General features: G+C 41.7%; 1 protein-coding gene across 1 annotated transcript; it reads left to right on the top strand.

The window, feature by feature from the left end:
- Positions 1-17077: 17077 nt before the first annotated feature.
- LOC311498707 (retinol-binding protein 2-like) lies at positions 17078-18862 on the top strand (the record flags this gene model as incomplete). Its single annotated transcript, XM_084559412.1, has 4 exons — positions 17078-17150; positions 18139-18317; positions 18435-18536; positions 18809-18862. 4 exons carry the CDS (start codon positions 17078-17080, stop codon positions 18860-18862), a joined length of 408 nt encoding a protein of 135 aa, XP_084415538.1.
- Positions 18863-19068: the final 206 nt, after the last annotated feature.

The raw sequence follows: 19068 nt of genomic DNA, 5'->3' as shown, positions 1-19068 counted from the left end.
TCTTTTCCATCATTTACATTGACACAGATTTAGTTCCCACCCACAATACTGAAACTAAATACCCAGACTGGCTTTAGCATAATGTCACCTCGCCACAGTACCACCCATCCCCACCACTTTTATCTGTGACAGACCTGCTTCTTGGTGAAAGTGCAACACTGAAGGAAAGAAAAAATGTCAAGGCTGCCTTGGCATTTTCTCCACTTCACATTCTCCTTGCCAAGCTTATGCTCTGCTCTGCCATTTCCATCCAAGCCACCAACTCACAGCCCGGCCCACTACCATCTCATGTGCTTGCCAGCAAAAGTAGATTACAGAGAGAAAATGTCATAAACTCTATGGAGAGGAAGCATAGGTTGTCAATTATACATGTCCCACTCTGCTGCTATCTCTGACTCTCTTTCTCCACCCACTAGAAGAGACTTGGCCGAGGCTGGCCTCATGTCCTCATCTCCTCCATGCTTTCTCTGTCTAGCTCTGACATCTGTCTTTTATCACAGTGCCACATGCGTGAACACACGCACACATACACAAAACAGCCCACATGTATGGTGCAGGAGTGATGGTTGTCACAGCTGTACCCAAAATATTCTGATGGGTTAGAATTCAGCGTGGTTGGAGCAGTGACGAATAGAGAGCTGTGTTTCAGGGGACTGAAGCATGCATATCTACGTGCAGATGGCTCTATAAATAAACCACTTCAGAAAGGCCCACAGAGAAAGACGAAACTAGTGCAAAGAGCAAAGCTTTGCTGCTGATAAAAGGCAGCTTCAGCAGAATTTGTATTCACACAAAATGCATTTGTGTGAATACAAATTCTGATTTATTTCTTACTTAGACTAAATTTAAACTGTTTTTGTTTGTCTGTGCAGTCATAAACAATACCAATGACGGCCAGGTGCTCCACCAACACGCCTCAAAATGCAGTTCATCTAATCAGCACTGGAAAATGACTCTTTGCAACTAAAATCTCTTACTCGGCATGATGAAAAGTGACACTACGCATGAGTGAAAAAGGGCAAACACGTTTTCTCTGCATTAAATTTTTAGGCATGCAGTAAACATCTGTTCATATAAAACTATGCCAGTCTGTCAGTGTCTCTCCACTTAACAGCTAACTCAGCCCACTTAGGAGGCAACTTATGGCCAACTAAGCAAGCTTTAACATTTTAGCTAAGTTGGGGGAAATGGGTTAGTTATCCAATAAGCACGCCATTAACAATAAAGACCAGAATGGGATCAGTGAACAGACTCAGTGACTCAAATACCTTTAGTCCCACGTTGCTGGTAGATATCAGAAGAGTAAACATAGTGAAGTATTGAAAGCAAGAAAAGAAGATTGGGTGTAGTTTTAGGAATAGCCTGCCTACATGTCCACATAATCTTACCTATACAACTTTCTTTTGTATAAAATATCTATGCAATCCTCAACTGTAACTCAGACAAGCACGGCAAGAATCAGCAGAACTCACTTAACCTGTCGGTGATGTTCACCATAGACGGTGATCTATAAATCGTTCTCCTTCTTATTCTTGTTTTATAGCCAAGAACAGGTTTTCTTCAACATCAAAAGTAGTCCAGGTTGTTGTTGTTTACAGCGCAAACAGTAATTTTCCACATTCTAGATTTGTTAGGTTACTGTATAAACTAATAGAGAAAGAGGCTATGACATACATGTGGGCAAAAAAATGAGACAAAAGTGGAAATTTGACAAGGGACAGAGGGAACATGGCTGACACAGAGAGGAGCTAATGAGGTGAAGATGTCTAGGTGTGTTGGCAGGTGGAGCACAGGTAACTATGGAATAGATGGGAGGAGCCATAGACAGCTGCTGGAAGGTGAATGAAACGGGAGAGCAGAGATTGACAGGAAAGGTGACAGGGAAGCTGTCCTAAATGTGCATGTTTGTGTCAGTGGTTTATCCCTTTTTTAATGTCTCAGTTTTGTTATAGTATCAAAGATAGTTAGAGAGCAACTTTTTTGAAAATATGATTTGGTATAACCCAGTGAGTTACTCTTACACTGTTCTATTGTCATCATTCTCGACATATTTTTAAGGTACAGTGTGAATACCTGTGTTTTTTTAGGTGAGATTCAGATGTAAATCATGGGTGATGTGATCACACAATTAATGTTGTGGGAAGATCTGCAAGCAGACAAAACAAAACATGTGGGACACTTCCAACACACCTTCCAAGCTTGGTGTCATGAGACAGTCTTGAGGAAGGACCACCTACCCTGTCTTTTAACGCTGTAAAATTATGTGCAAAATGTTTAAAATGCATAACATACCATGCAAAATGTGCTGAAATTAGTGTGCTATTTACACATACTCACGTGATATCCAGCACTGCACTTCTGAATACTGATGGGATTTTTTTTATGGAATAGATAATGATAGAACCTATAGGTAACTTTGTGCTGACACAATTTAAAAACCAACTTTTTAATTTTTTTAATATTTGTCTGAGTGCATTGGGAGCTTTCATTGTTGTGTGTGTGGCACACTATCTGCACTACAAAGATTCTGCAGATATCGCTTTCTGCATACCTTTTCCCCCACAGACACGCTCAGTATGCAGAAGAAGCAGCTTCACCACAATCTCTCACGAGTATCAGAAAGGTCTAGTGATTAGTGCTGGGCACTGAGAAGTCACTTCAGCATGTTTCTCAACAACGTGGTGTAATGAATATGATAATGACTCTGATACAACAGAAGGCACATCCACTGTTGGTAAGCATTATGTAAAGTATATGTAAGACATTGTGAGGCAAGCCTGCTAAACTTACAGTATTTGTTGAGTGACAAGGAATAAATACAACCCCAGCAGAATAAAAAAATGAGCCTTCCTTCAGATATGAATTCACTCTTTTATAACTTGCAGTGCAAGAGTCCTTCTAATCTTGATTTCAAACCCCTTTAAACCCCTCTCCAGTTTCAGTTTGTTTCTTAAAGTAGTTCATGGTGGAATCTGAGGTGTGATCTGGAACTTAATCCCGTCCTAGAAGCCAACCTCTTTCCGGTTTTAGCTCATTAAATGACTGCATGGCGTTTGAGTACAGAATTTGCTGATGTTTAGTGTGATCTATTTCTGCCATTATAGGTGCAGAAACTAAAAACTATCAAAGTGCTTAGAAATCTTAGAATATGTAGGTGTTTGCAAGTGCTGATTAGTAATCATTGTTGCAAGATAAGTGATCTTTACTCTAGATGAGTCATTGCTGGCATCAAGATTGTGTAGGTCTCCCTTGTGCCTCCAAAACAGTTCTGTCTCATCAGAGAATGGACATGGGCCTTCTGAGGGTGTAGTGTGGTGTCTGGCAACAGAATGTTGTTAGTGGGGGCCTTTGGGTCCTGTGGGTTAAGTGGAGGGGCTTCTGTGGATCACCCCACATATACCTGATCAGTTTGGGATCTAGTAAATTTGGAGGCCAGGTCAACACCTTGTGCTGTTCTTCATGTTTTTTGAGTTGTTCCTAAATCATTTTTGTGTGTGTTCCTGTGTCAGGCTGCATCCTGCTGGGAATGGCTGCTGATATCAAGGAGTGTCATGGCTCTGGGGTGGGGGTGCCTGGTCTGGTCTAGGTGGGTGGTACATGTCTAAGTAACATCAGCAACAGCAACATGAATGCCAGGTCCGAAAGTTTCCCAGCAGAACACTGAATTGTCACAAGATGGCCAATGTTATTCACTTCTCCTGTCAGTGGTTATGATGTTGTGGCTGATCGGTGTATATTACTCCACAGGGTCACATTTATCCATGTGTATTTTCCACCAGAGGCTTGTGGGAGCAGAGAATAATGAACCTATATTGGCATTCTTCATCACACGACAGAGTGAAAACATGAAACGTGAACTTCATTTGTGAAAGAAGATGTACTGTTTGTTCCTAATCTCTGCTGATTCATCTGAGTGACTGAGCCGTTGGGTCATCTCTGTTAAGATTTGCAGCAGAGCAGAGCAGAGAAAAGCACGGAAGCTCTGACGTATCTTAATATATCAAATGAATCTCACCTACCCTTTATTTGTTTCTCCGGGCTTTCATCTGCTTGCCCCCTCCAACTCGAGTTTCACTAGACGTCATAATATGCAGAAATCTTTGATCTGGAACTTTAATACTGTTTAAAAGCAGATGCGGGGGTGGGGTGAATTAAAGGGGGAACAAGTGGATAATGCACATGGTAAAGACATGGACAAGATGGACACAGAAACATAGAGGGTTGAAGGGGAGACAGTAACCAAATGAGCGGCTCTCTGTATTTAATTCATCAGTGGAGCCATTCCTCTATTTACATCATATTGTGAGTGCAGGATTCGAGCCGTCACTGAGTGACATTCGGCAGGTTTGCTTTACAATAAAAAATAAATAAATAAAAATCCTGAGCTCTGTCAGGGGGCTGTCCTCTTTTCAGATTGCTCTTCCATCTCCCATCTCACTGCTGAGTAAATGTCAGTGGAGTAGGAAGAGTCGTAGTGCGCAGGAACAGTACGAACAAACTTCTGCAGGGACACTGGATAGTGAGAGGATTCTCTTCAGTGTCATTCACGGTAGAAGGCGGAAGATGAAAGCTGCAACAGGAAGTGAATTGCTCATTATGGCCGGTGCTGGAGTAAATCACACGCCTACCTCTGTATGTGTGTGTGCGCTTGCGTCCATTAGATTCATATCCTCCGTCTTCCCTGCAGCATGTGTACACTCTAATGATCTGCCATCACTTCTGAAGCTGGATCCAGCCCGTTCTGTGAGCACAGTGACACGATCGTATGGATGATCTACCGTCTCTCGCCCCTCCAGCCACACGACAGAAACAAGCACACACACTTAATAAATTGGACTACTTCCACAGTCACAAGGGCTGAATGTGATAAGCATTGATCGTGGTGTTCGTCTCATATCACTAATAGATGTACTATGGTCCCATGTCGTTGTTTCCAAATGATCTCCCTGGTTATGACACTAAAGGGCCAGTTCACTACAAAACCACAGATATAAATCCTTACCCCGCTACTCGCTATTGGCTTCTGCTGGCGTCGTCCATCATAGTGCTGCAGCTACGCCTCTATAATACCCTTCACACCGTCTGGAATGGTTCCAGTTCTTAAAATAGTGTCAGGGACTTGGAAGAAGGTGGAGTGCACTAGGAAAAGAGGAAACGAAGGGGAAGACGAGAGAGAATTTGAAAGGGAGGAAAAATGACTGCGGTGGCGCTGGTAAAGAGGGCTCCTATTAGGGCAGTGGTGGTAGAAATATTGGCCAGTGTAGCCCCGTACCATTTGTCCTCGTCAGGATCTTAAATAGAATCGGGATCAATTATTCATGGGCTCCATAACTCGCAATAAATGTTAGCCGAGGCTGTGCAGCCTGGGCAAGGCAGAAAAAGTGAGGTTAGAAGCAGTTATAGAGGGCCAAGTTCAAAAGTCTGGACAAAACAGCTGAATAACCAATTATAGTCCAGACCTGGATGTGACATTTAAAAGCCCTTTCCTTTGTTTGATGTGCCACTTTAACGGCACAATAACCTGTGAAAACACAATGCAGCCCTGAATCCGACAGCATCAGATCAGCTCGGCATTAACAATGCTGCTTGAAGCTAACAGCACTGCGCACCGGCTTCAAAATGCATCACCGGCGGAACAACAGGTTGAGATGCATTTGTAATTACGTGTAATTACTTTCTGACATTTTGCACCATCTACAATTGCATGCACACATTTAAAAGGCTCAAGTGCAGAGGGAGTTTTAAAATCAACTCCATTTGACCACAGTTTAAAAAAATTATGCCGAGGTGAAGTTAGTGCGCTGTGAAAATGCAGAATGTCAAAACCAAGCACATCAAGGAGACACAGACATACAGACATAAAGGAGGGCATTTGAGAACTTTTACATTTACAGCCACCAAGTTTGCTGGGGGACCAAGGCCATTTGTTACTATGGCTACAGTTCATCTTTCATAATTATTTGTAATCTCTGTCCACTACAGCTGCTGTGCTGTTTCTCTTCTCTGGCAATACATTGGAGTTAAAAAAAACATTGCCAGCTACCACGGAAGGACACTTCACTCTACAGAGATTCATATGAACATTACCACAAATTCTTGTTGTAGATTCTGCAGTTACAGTTTGATTACACCATCATCAGCATTGAATGGGTGGTAAAGGTGCAATTTGTAAAATGGTTTGTAAAAAAGGTGTAGCACCCTTCTCCAGATGGAGCCACTGTTGTTGCTCTAAAATAGTCGTGAGATGCTTTCATCATGGTGCATACGTTATTCTTTTTCAAAAACAGATTCAAAATGTACTCAAACCAGTAAGGAATAATTTATATAAAGAACTAGCAGCTACTAACTAATGGCAGGGCCAGAATATGCAAAATGGGCAACATGTCAATGGCACACAATGGCAGCCGCTGCTAGTGTTGTGTCTTTTTTATAGGCTTGGAGAAATTAGGGTAAACATTGCTCATATCTACCACCACTGCAACAGCATAGAAATCATCCAAATAAAAAAACATCTGAACAAACCTTAGCCACTGCTGAGTTTACTGTTTCATCAGCTGACTGTCTGTCCTTCAACATAACTGACAAGATGTTCCAATCTTAACCTGTATAAAAGAACAGTATGCTCTCTGAGCAACGCCAGGCTACTTCTTTTTACTCTGATGTAGAACTGAGGGCAGTCTGACTGACACACTATCCCACTTTGTGCTTCAAAGTTGTGTACGTGAGTGTACTTGTTGGCGCTGCTTGCTAGCTTCAGTAGAAATCTCCACAACACAATACACAGAAGTGTCTCAGAAATTTTTTTTTAAGTGTACTTTTGATCATTTTTTTTATATTCTGAACTCTTGCTGTGTTTTCTGAGCTTCAGACTATTTGTGACTTATGAAACATTCCTTGAAGCTCTTTGGACTTGTAAATTCAGAAGAACTAAATATTTGCTGTTTGTGTTTTGTCGATAGGCAACGATTTGTTCAAGTGCTGTATTTCTGTACTGCACACAAGTCACTGTGAGGTGGTAGGGGTGGATGGTGGGTGTAGGTAGATACACTGGCATGCCGGCCAAGACCACAGTCCACATCCTGAGATCCAGTGTGTTAAGTTCTAAGGCTCTTTTAAAGTACTGCGGCACATAAACAGCGCAGCCTACGTACGTAGCCTACACCGGTGCGAGCCATTTATACTTGTGCGCTCATCAGTCTGCCTTGCTCTGTAAAAATGCCACCCAAACGCTAGTTGCCGCTGTGTCTTTTTTGCTAATTGGGTTAATTTTTGTTTCTACTTCCTGTTTCACTTTCAACAATGGTGACTGAAACTCTCACCGAAATTTCGCCTTTTCTCGATATGTTCCATCTTTATTGAGCCAAAACAACGGAGATGGAGAAGCAGCCAGAAATAGTAAAGCGGAAATACGCTACAACAAGCGGTCTGTGTAGCCGCGAAGGTGCACGTCAGGCTACGGCATTAGGGTCTGAGTAGGGTCTGGGTCTTGTATCCTATCTTTGGCTGAAAAATCAAAAGAGACTTGACTGAGTGACTACTTAAAAGTGAGAGCCATAAAAGTTCAGTTATTCATATACAGTAGACGTTTCCAAATCAACTTTTATTTTTAGGGGGCATAAGGGCCGGTTGGCTGTGTCCAAGAGTGTGTGCTTTAAGTTTGACTGCTTTTCATAAAACATGTATAAGAAATATAACACAGAGTAACACAAGTATGAGCGTCTACTACCTAGTACAGTGTGTACAGCTATAAATCAATATGTAGCAAATAAAAAAGTAGTTTACTCCCCTGGAATAGCGCTGCCAAGAAATACGGTAGCAGTTACAGAGGCTGTACAGTTGATTTAATATGAATTTCCCCATCTACACATCCACACAAAAAGGAAGATTATAACAGCCCTGCACGCACACTCTAACACATTCATTCATCACTTCACGTTTTCTGTTTCTTTCACTAAAAATATAGACTGTAATTAGCTGTGCATTAGTTACAGCCGTTAAATAATTGCTTTTTGTTTCATATCACTCAGTCTCAAATGTGAGCATGGAGCGGTGATGACTGAATGATACTTTGAATTTGGATTCTCTACTCAAAACTCCATCAAAATGTCCCATGTATATCCACCCTGGCACGGAGATGCGAGCCTGAGGCCTGAATTATCACACAGAGACAGCTCTGGTGATAATTGACTGAAGGAATGCCAGGCACTTACTGATGAACATGGAAACACTCCACTGTGCATCTCCAAATGGCTTTAGCGAGCTAATGGTGGTATTGGGGAAAAAAAATGAGCTCACATAAGGCAGGGGAGGTAATGTAGCTTCCAGCTCAGCTCATTTTCTCCAAACGAAAGAGATAATCTGGACCCCCCGAAGGCCTCAAAGATTGAAAGCTTCGCAAGCGGAAAAGCCAAATAACTAAGAGAAATTAGACGTGAACCTGGGCCAAAGTTTTCTCATTCCTCTCCCATGCCTCACATCAGAGGCGCTGACAATGTTCCCGCAATGACAAATAAAAGTGAAATAACAGTAATATCCCTTTTCGCTTATTTTTTTTTCTCCTGTCTTTATTGCTTTAATTTCTGCCTTCCTTCCCTCATCTTACACCGCTTCTTCTTTCATCATTCCTTCCTGTCTCAGTCCTTTCCCCCCCCTTCCTCTCCGTGCAGACAGAAATGCAGACTGATTGTGACAACTGGAGCACTTTCCATATCCAGATGGACTGGCAACCAACTGTCTCAGCAGAACGGGCTTTTATTTCCACCACCAGCTCCTCTCTTCCCCTCTCAACCTGCGCAGCTAGCGCCTGAGAAAGGGTTTGATGGCACCAGCAAAGACAGGAGTGAAATGAATGCAATGCTGAGAAATGCATGAGAATTCTTATTTGCGTTAGCTGTCTCTAATAAATCTTTAGATGTATATAAATAATATAATTCTAATGTAATTATCTGATGTTTTGTTATCCTTTAACAGAAATGCAAAGATATATTTAGGAAATTAAAACCACACTCAACTCATTTGTATTGTGGGCACTACCACTGCCAACAAGAGAATTATATTTTTTGGAATGTCTAGGGATCAGCATATTTTTTTTTACATTTCTTTAAGTAATTCACTTGTATTCGACCTGCTAATTTCCATATACTTCCTCCCTAGTTAAAGATGAGCTCAAACCCCACCCCCCTACGAACTGAATAGAACATTCTGTGCTGCACAACATTTAGACGCACCGGCGACAATACCTTTGGCGGTGCCTGCTTTTGTAAGGTGTTGGTCGTCTTCCAAACAAGAGGCAATGTGGAGGATGTGTTGAGAAAAACAAAATAAAGAAAATGCAGAAACAACCTGGGAATATCAAACGACCAAATAGCCACCCTAAGGGCACTTGTCGATGCCAGATACAGTTCAGCTAAAGGGCACTATGAGCAGTGTTCAGAAAGCTGGGTCAATATGAAACTGAGAATGGGTGACATCACAAAACCTGTTCACAGCTGCCAGTCCTGGTATCAGTTCTTCTTACTGTGGGATGATTTAAGAAGTGAATGCAATATTAACATAATGCTTCCTGATATTTCTTAATTATACCTTACACACACTTTTAATTACCTTGAATTAATTACTTGCGAGGCCTCAAGCTATTCAACCTTGGAAATTGTTTTGTTTTCCTCTTGACAAAATGGAACACATCGAAGTGTTGCGTTTGGAAATATGACATGGTTTTTAGAGCAGTTTCATCCTCTGGAAACAATTAAGAAGTGTGTTCTGACTTCTAATATCCCCACCACTTTCCCCACTGAAACCATTTCAGAGGAATAATGGTAGGTGACAGTTTAAAATGTCTCTAGGCCATGACACAGGTCTGCAAAAACAGGAACTAAAAAGCGCTGGTAATTGTCAAGAACATAACTGGATGGAAGTTGTATAACATAACAGTTCTTATCTGATAACAGTATGGTAACACGTCATTTGGATTTCATTATGGGGCGTGTTTTAACTAAAACAGAGAAAATAATACCTCAGCACGGAGTTGGATAGTTCTTAAACCATTCAGAGCCATTTTGTTTTAAATAACTTTAAGTCAGTGGTTCTCAGATGACATTTAAGACTAAGTTGCCAGTGTTGCCAGATACAGCTGAAGGTTTCTATACTTATACAAAACCGTCCACGAGAGTATTAGTAGGCTAGTGGTTATGACAGGTGTAGCCTATATCTGGCACACTAGGATTGTACACTGATCAGCCACAGCGTTAACACTACTGACAGGAGAAGTAAATAACACTGACCATCTTGTGATAATACAATATTCTGCTGGGAAACTTTTGGACTTAGACTTGTACCACACACCTAGATCAGACCAGGCACCCCCACTCCATAGCGTTGACACTCCTTGATGGCAGCAGCCATCCCCAGCAGGATGCAGCCTGACACTAGATCCCAAACTGATCAAGTATCTGTGGGATGATCCACAGAGGCCCCTCCCCTCAACCCATAGGACCCAAAGCCCCCCACTAACAACATTTTGTTTCTAGACACCACAGGACACCCTCAGAAGGCCCATGTCCATTCTCTGATGAGTCACAACTATTTTGGAGACACAAGGGAGACCTACACAATATTAGGAAGGCGGTCATAATGCTATGTCTGATCGGTGTTTTGCTATATTACAGTTATAGAATGACAGCATAGGTGAGACTGGACGCAGAGATTCTGTTTGAACAAAATGAGAAAACAATTAAATTACAGGATAAATGTCGCCAAGCAGCGTAACAATCTGTGTCAGCTCCTTATAAATGTGTCTGGATGTGCAGATAACACACAGCCTCACTCTCACTACACGACAATTGGTTTGCTTTTTCCATCAAGTCTAATTTTTGTAGGAAATTATTTTAGGTTATTTCCAATGAAATTAATTTGTCATAGACTCTCTCTCCTTTATAAGAATCTTCATGTCTACGTAAAACCATACGTCTTATTTGCTCAAACTGCATGACATGAAAAGAAACATTTAATATTATTTATTTCTACTGTGTTTCACAAAAAAATCCAATAAAACTATAACAAATATAAGTCATATAATCGTACAACACTGTATATCGAATAAAATTGTGTGTGTATAACTGTATTTAGTTCACTGAAAGAGGTTTGAGTTAATAACAAACTAGGCAAACATAAATCTCTGCATTTTGTTCTGGGCTTTTTTCCTCGTGACCCTGATTTATAAGAAAAGCAGAAATACAGCTTACAGGAACATTACAGTAATCTTAACACAAAAGTGAGAACAGACAGGGCAAAACTAATCTTTTGCCTTCATCGCCATCTCCGTGACGTTCCCAGCCCCTACGCTGCAGAATGCGAATCTGGACACCCTTTCCCTGGCTGATCCCTGAGGACCCACAGCCCTTTTCCAGCTCCACATAGGAAGCCCCATGTATTATGCATCACCATCCAAGCCTATTTTGGAGCAGAGAAGGGGGAAAAAAATAAAACAGAAACACTGAGCTTCTCAGGCTCCCACAATCACACCCACGGTTGCTCATGTTTCTGTGGGAAACGAGGTCTCGTTCTGACCGTACGGAATTACCAAGAGTAAAACATAAAATATTTAGCATTGTCATCCCCTTCTTCCCCTCTTTACTTTCCAGCTCTAACTTCCTGAGGGGGGAAAAAAAGGGAAAAAAGTGAAAGATGGCAGAGAGCTTACAGTATGTTTTCTTCCTGTGATTATCTGGATGGTTTGAGGGTTAGTATGTAAGGAAGCACTGTGTGAATTGGTGAAGGTTAGGAGCACAAGATTTTTCCCCTCAGGGGACGGCGTGACTCACACGGAGGCGGAACACGGGATTTGATTTATGGTGAGAGGAACGGTCTTGGGTTCAGATTGGTACGGGTCGGATCAAAGTGCTCGTGTAGCAGAGTGATGATGGTCGGGCGAGGCGAGGCATTTAGCATGCATAAATGGACAAACAACCACGGGCCAGTGTGTATAGTACATGCATACATTCATGACAGCATACAGGGCACAGAGCTTGCTATTTAGACCGGACCATTTGTTTGAAGCAGTGCACACCTACGGTACACTGGGTGACCTTGACACAGAACGCACCGCCACAGGTACCTCGCTTTGAGAATGTGTGAACCTGAAAGGGCCCCCGTCTATTGACATCAAGGCTGTCTAACCAGACAGAGCTATCATTTTCTTCTCTCCAAAGGGCTGCACATTATTTGCGAGTATGTGGTAGCCATAAAAATGGACTGGCTCCAGCCTTAAAGAGTTTTTTTAGAAAGAAAATGACATTTCCTGGGTCTCTCCGTGTGTAGGCATGATGTCCTTCCGCATGCGCAAATCTGTCTTACATAGCTATTTTTCCTGTTTGCACTGATGCATGCAACACCAAAAAGGCTTCCATGAGGAGGATAAAAGCAAAAATCATTCAATTGTGTGGGAACATTGGGGCCTTTTCAATTCTCACAGAGACATCAAAGCACACAGCAAGACGCTGTCCTATTAGAGTCCATGGGTGGGATGAAAATATATTACAACTACATCTACTCTCTGCTGAAATCCACAACTAGGGTTCCATAACAATGTGCAGAGAGTCATTCGTCTCCTCTGAGGATTGCGATAAATCTAACCTTTGATGTTTTGAAACAAGAGGGAGGAAGAAGAGATGGGCGAGATGAAGGGGCCACTGCTGGAGCTGCATGGAGATGTAAAGACGCAGTAATGCACAGCTTTGAGTGCCACGCTAATGAAGCAAATTGAACTGAATCACACCGGATATTGAAATTGCACGGCAAAGGCGAGAGTGACGTGGCATTCGAGCACAATCCACACGACATCTTAGATGCTCTGAAAAACTCGGCTCTCAGAGGGCGAGGAGTGGCGTAAAGATTAGCAGGAAATAGAACAGTTTCGTGATTATTTCAAAGCCTGTCAGCCCACATGTCACGTGTCCTAACATACACACTGTGACTGTGGTAAGATGCAGACATGATGAAAGGGTCACAGTACAGTCAAGTTGTGCACAAATGTTGAAACAAGTCCAGCATTCACATATCTGACAAGCTTCCTATGTGTGTGTGCCTCCAAGGTTATGGGGCACTGGGTGTGCCATTAGGTGCGAATTAGGCAGAATTAAAAATGAAGCTGCTGTCATGCATTATTAACACCACCCTAATCGTCATCCTGTAAATTCTGAAATGCTGTTTCAGATCCTCATTTCTTCTTCTCTGTGTCTCAGCGTTCACTGTGAAAAAGTTATTTCCTTTTTTTAAAGGGAAAAGAACTAAAGTGAACAGGTTCCCACCGACCTTTCAGTCACCAGGTGGCTCTGTGTCATCCTAACTTTGATCACATCTTAACGTGTTGTACTTTTTTTGCACAAGGCAGGATACTGCATCTACTTCACATGAAGAGCTTCGACTCATATGTAGCAACATTGCCCCTATGTGGCGAGATGAAAACAATGTTGAGATGAAGGTGGAGAAGAACAATCAGGATATCAGCATATCAACTTTTATGAGTGTTGTACTGTATGGACCATAGATAGATGCATTTCTGTTGTGCACACAACACGCTGTATTGTGAATTTAACACAACTAAACATTAATAAGTGCATAAAATGTGAAAAGTACTACTCTTCAATATTTGATTATCCAAATATTCTTGAATAGGCAACAGTCAAAGGTAAAATTAAGGGGGATATGGGTCCCTATAACTCTCACTCATCCAGTGATTTCCCATCTCTGTCCTGTGACAAACTATCCTATAAAAGCAAACAGGTCGTCAGAATAACTTAAAAATCACAGGGATTGGCAGCGGCCTGGCAACATGACCCAGCAACTCACCAACCGGCATCGGCTTTTGCTTTAATGCATGAAATATTACAGACTGAGCGTTGTCCGTTGCCCAAATCAGTAAAATCTAAAAATTAAAATGCAGAAATGATGTGCTGTTTTTCATCAGAAGCTTTTCAGGGTCTATCACGTTTCTGTCCTTCTGTTGCTCAATAAGCCGGTCAGATCGTTTAACCCAGGCCTTGAGGTGATATTCAGCATGAACCAGAATTACTGAAGATCTCCTCATTCACCTGAATATTGAACGTAAGCAACTAAAATGCAATGTATTAAAGCAGAGTGTCGTATTATCCTTTGTTGCTTTGAATAATGGGAGACAAGCTTCATTTTTCAGCATATTTAAAAATAATCTTTTGCCATGCGCAGGGTTGTTAACAGTGTGTCAATTAACAGCAGGCTAACTAGACATGGTCACACTGCATTGAACAACTAAACAAAAAAAAAGTTTGTTTGTTTTGCTGTTCAACTCAGTTAGCAATATGCAATACCACCAATAAACACTAGATGGCTGCCATTAATCAGTTCAGCACGTTTGGATGTAAAGCGAGCTACTTAAGTATTCATGAAAAATTATCTGACTGCACACAGTCATTTGATTCAGTTCTTTCATTTTAGGGACGGCAAATCCAGAATAAACCATTATGAGTTAACACATTTACGATTTAACCATTGCAATGGAGTTCATTCATTATTTAAAGGACGTTACTCACTAATTTAGAAATTAGTTTTCATTGAAATCAGGCATCTTCATGACTAGTTCCCTTATCATAGATGGCCAGGTTACATACCGGTTAAGGCATCTCCCTCCCTGAAGTCGTTCACATTGTATTTCAACATCGGTAGCTTCAATGTTAATATGAGAGACTTTAAAAATTATATGTGCAATTTTCAGCCATGTTGAAACTGCCAAAAGGGGCAGCTGCTTGGACAATATTCAGGGGCACAAGGATAAAATGTCTATGACAGTCACTGAGTCAAATGCTGTTGCTGAATGTGCTACAAAAAATAGATTTCTTTCTCCCTTTGTTGGGCATTGAGCAATCACCCCAACGGAGAAGCCACCGCTGTTATAGCATATGGGAATGTAGGTTTAAAAGTACAAAACACATTTTTTTTTTTTTTTTTTTGTGGACACCTTAACATCTGAAGATCCACCACACACTAATCTACATTAAGTATTTATCTGGAGTCGTCTTTCTATTATCTTACTATAATGCATTATTTTATGAATAAAATCTGTTGCTGTTGCAACTGTTTCCGAGGAAAATAAAACTGTATCTTTATGTGCTTAATGCTCTGCTATTCTTGCCCTATGGGATTAACAGCATGGGATCATTGGAATCTGAAAGAAAAAAATATGGAAATTTGTTTGAAAACCTGAAATTGTGAAAAAGTTTGCAAATCTTGCAAGCTTTAAAAACCTGCCTAATGTTTTGTCCACGTCTATGTTTGAAACCTTGTAAATGATGGCCTGAAATGAGCTGCCAAGTCAAACGTATCAAGTCCAAACTACTCAGTATGCAAGTCTGAAGTTTACTTACTTGGCATTGATAAAGGCTCTGGTCTACTAAAAACACGATCCTGGAGGTGGAGCCATTTGCTCTTAACCTTTTGGAAGTACAGTGCAGTCTCATGTTGTATTCACCAGGCTAGCTGGGAAGACACCGACTGACCTTCAAAATGTAGTTTTAGTCATGCAATTCTTCTTTAATTACATTGCGGGCTTTCAAACACTAAGATTCAACATTTTGAAAAACAAATTGAAGAGTTATGGCATAATATTAATCCCATATAACTTTCAAGTTCTTAGTATTGTCTGTTGCTGAAAATGTGTGCGCCATATCCTTAAAGTTGCAGGCTGTAAAAATATAGAAAAAGAGCAAGGAAATGCTAAAAGTCTCAGAGCTTTGGGAAACTAACATAGGTTAATCAGCATGAGCCACAACACCCCTGTTATATGATGCTACTTTTCCAATTGTTAATATATAAAAAGGATTAGTGGAGCTCTAACCTTTTTGGAGTGTATTTCACCAGGATCACTCAGATGCTACCAGGTTACTGTACATTATGTACTGTGTAACAGTCATTCAGACAAAACACACGATCACTGGACTGCAGTCAATATTTTTTTATTGATCAAATGATCATGACTGAAATAAGTTAAAAGAGTTCAATCTGTCTAATTTCTTGTGGGGCGAAGATAAGTTACTGCGGATCTAAGCATCTTATCAGCTCTGATAAACCTTGACACATATATCCGACCTCACCTTTGACCCTCCACATGCTCCCCTATCACGGGATCAGTTCTGATAGAGAACTTTGGTTGGGAAACTATTTTACGTAACATAATAATAATAATTGTACAATGTGGAAAAAGAGAGTCTCTAGAGAGGTCCAACAAACTGTACTAAGTGTAGCTGCTGCTGCTGCCTTAGAGGCAGCCTGCAATTTCTCCGAAAAAGAGTGGAAGGAGAGGAGGGATTAGTTTACGATCAGCTGGACTGCAGTTTGGCAGTAAGATCAATACAAACCAACCAGCAACTTTATCTTAACCGGCACAAAGTACCTCAGACGCAGAGGTATATATACATCTGTGGGGCTGATAAAGCTGATCAAGCAGATTGAAGCGCAGGTGTCCTATCTTGAAATGACTCAGAAAGAGAGCGTGAAGTCGAGAATATTAGGGAGTTTCTGCAAAAAGACACTTGAACCTAAATCTTGCTGCATCCGAGTAAACTAAATTTCTTCCCCAGAACTTAAAAACTTTGATCACTGATATGAAACCAGAGACGAATCTCTGCACTGCGGGCCATAAAAAAAGAAAGATTCCTGAAATTAAATTAGCCCTGAGATAATAAGCACTCGTCTCATTAATCTCCATCTTCTTTCTAGTCCAGAACATTAAAAAGAGTAATTGAAGAGGCCGGTTTGTTGGGAGGAAATGGCTATTGAGAAAGAAAGTGTCAGATTAAAAAAAAAAAAAGACATTTTTATTCCATGCAAAGATGTATAATTGAAGAGTGTGTGCACCATGCAGCAAAGTAAGCCAGAACATACCAATGCAAACACACTCACTGTCCTGAGGGAATTATCAGGCGGACCCTGTCCTTTGGTTTACACACGCACACACACAAAGTGTATATAAAGGGTTGGGCCATTGAACTGTCTCTCTTACTCTGACAAACAAACCCCAGAGCAAACCACTGCCGCACGCCAGCCAAAAATGCCTGCAGACTACAATGGACGCTGGGAGATGGTGAGCAATGAGAACTTCGAGGAAGTCATGAAGGCCATCGGTAAGTTGCATACAACATGCGGAGCATAGCAATGAAGGAGAGAATGTGGCTTGTAAACCTCTTTAAAAGTAGGCACCAGCGAGAACGCTACATTTAAAAGGCACAGCCAAAGAGAGGGGAAAGAATGGGCAGAAAATCTGGGATGGGGTGTGACCGAAAAGAGGAGAGGGAGAGATGGAGAGAAAAGAGGTAGAAGAGGAGTTGTGTGGCACTGCTTCATTTCCTCATTGAGCTGCTGTGGGGCCAAGTTAACCTCCACTCCGTGAGCGTCTGCTGCCTGTTACCACGCCAGATAAATATTGATTCACTCCTTTCTGCATTTTCAGTCGTCCAATCTGGACATATCCGGCCCTGGATCGGGCGCAAGGCCAGCTTGTCATTTCAAAAGGGGGGAAAAAAATAAAACCTCTCCTCCTTTTGGTGCGTCATTGATCAGACCCAGAAACACTTTCATTATTCACGACTCGCTCTGCAATTCATAAAACAACCCCGGCACACTCAGCTCACACAAAATCCAGGAAATCCTCAATGCCTCCACCTCATTTCCATTGAGCGGATAGGAAAATGACATCCTTATGGAAATGGGTCAAAAATATCATTTAGATGGGTAAATATAGAGGCCTCATCTGTAAAAGTGATGGGGAGAAATTGAATTTTCACTTTAGGGCAAATGGGATATGAATATCTAAATGCTCAGGATGGGTTGGTTCTTTTTAACAGAGCCCGGCGCTGGAGAGGGCAGAAAAATTCATTTAGGTCTATTCTGACTGGGAGCAAGGTCATTTTTAAAGGGTAAATGAGACTGTCAGAAGGACCAGCAGGAGGGGGGATGACAATAAGCAGCCTCCTGTGTTCCCCTGTGGATGTGTGCTTTTGGTGTTTGTGCACACAGCAAACAAGGACGCTCAAAGCTCCATAAAACTCCTGCAAAACTGACAGATCCTTCACAGACATTACATGCATTTAGCATTTTCGCACATTCTTGCAGACATCGACTTCGCCACCAGAAAGATAGCCGCCCACCTGCATCAGACCAAAGTGATCGTCCAGAACGGAGACAAGTTCGAAACCAAGACCCTCAGCACCTTCAGAAACTACGAGGTCAACTTCACCGTGGGGGTGGAGTTCGAGGAGCATACGAAGGGCCTGGACAACCGAAAGGTCATGGTGAGAACGACGGTTTCTGAATTCTTTTACCCTCAGAGCTCTGGGCTACGGCAGTTGGAGTAATTACAGCTCGTACACTGACCACTGTTTATGTATTCGTGTGGTGGTGTGTGACAGACAACGGTTACCTGGGACGGGGACAAGCTGGTGTGCGTTCAGAAGGGGGAGAAACCAAACCGTGGCTGGAAACACTGGATTGAGGGTGACCTCTTACACCTGGTGAGTTAAAGGGTGACCCACTGGCGGGTGTGTAAAAATCACTGCTATGTCCAAAGTTGGCCACAAAGTAAACACCATATAAATGTTAATTGATGGACTCTTTCTCAGTCACATCACACTGCTTTGTTTTCTGATGTGATGGCAATAACAATAAAAAGATTATCAATCGCTATCTGAGACCCGGGTACGAGCCCTGCCTGATTATGTAGCGGTGACATATTTGTTGCATCGCGCTGATCGCAAAGTCTAAAGGTCTGCGTCTTGTCTTTCAGGAGATCACAGCTGTCGACAAAGTCTGCCACCAAGTATTTAAGAAGGCGCAGTGAGATGGGAAGGAACTTTATCTCTATTTATAATGTGATTGTGGAGAGCTGCTGCAATAAACTGATTTAATACGACTGTTGTCCTTAATAGATCTTTTATTTTTATTCAAGATATTGTGGTTATAAAATATGCACTACAGTTGTACGCACACACACAAATGGCACAAATGACGAGAGAAACTGACTTTTATACCAAGATTTTTCTAATA

This window comes from Chelon labrosus, assembly GCF_963514085.1.
Source record: "Chelon labrosus genome assembly, chromosome: 13".
NCBI lineage: Eukaryota > Metazoa > Chordata > Actinopteri > Mugiliformes > Mugilidae > Chelon > Chelon labrosus.
Note: the sequence above shows the minus strand (reverse complement) of the source record. Positions and strands in the feature narration are given on the sequence as shown.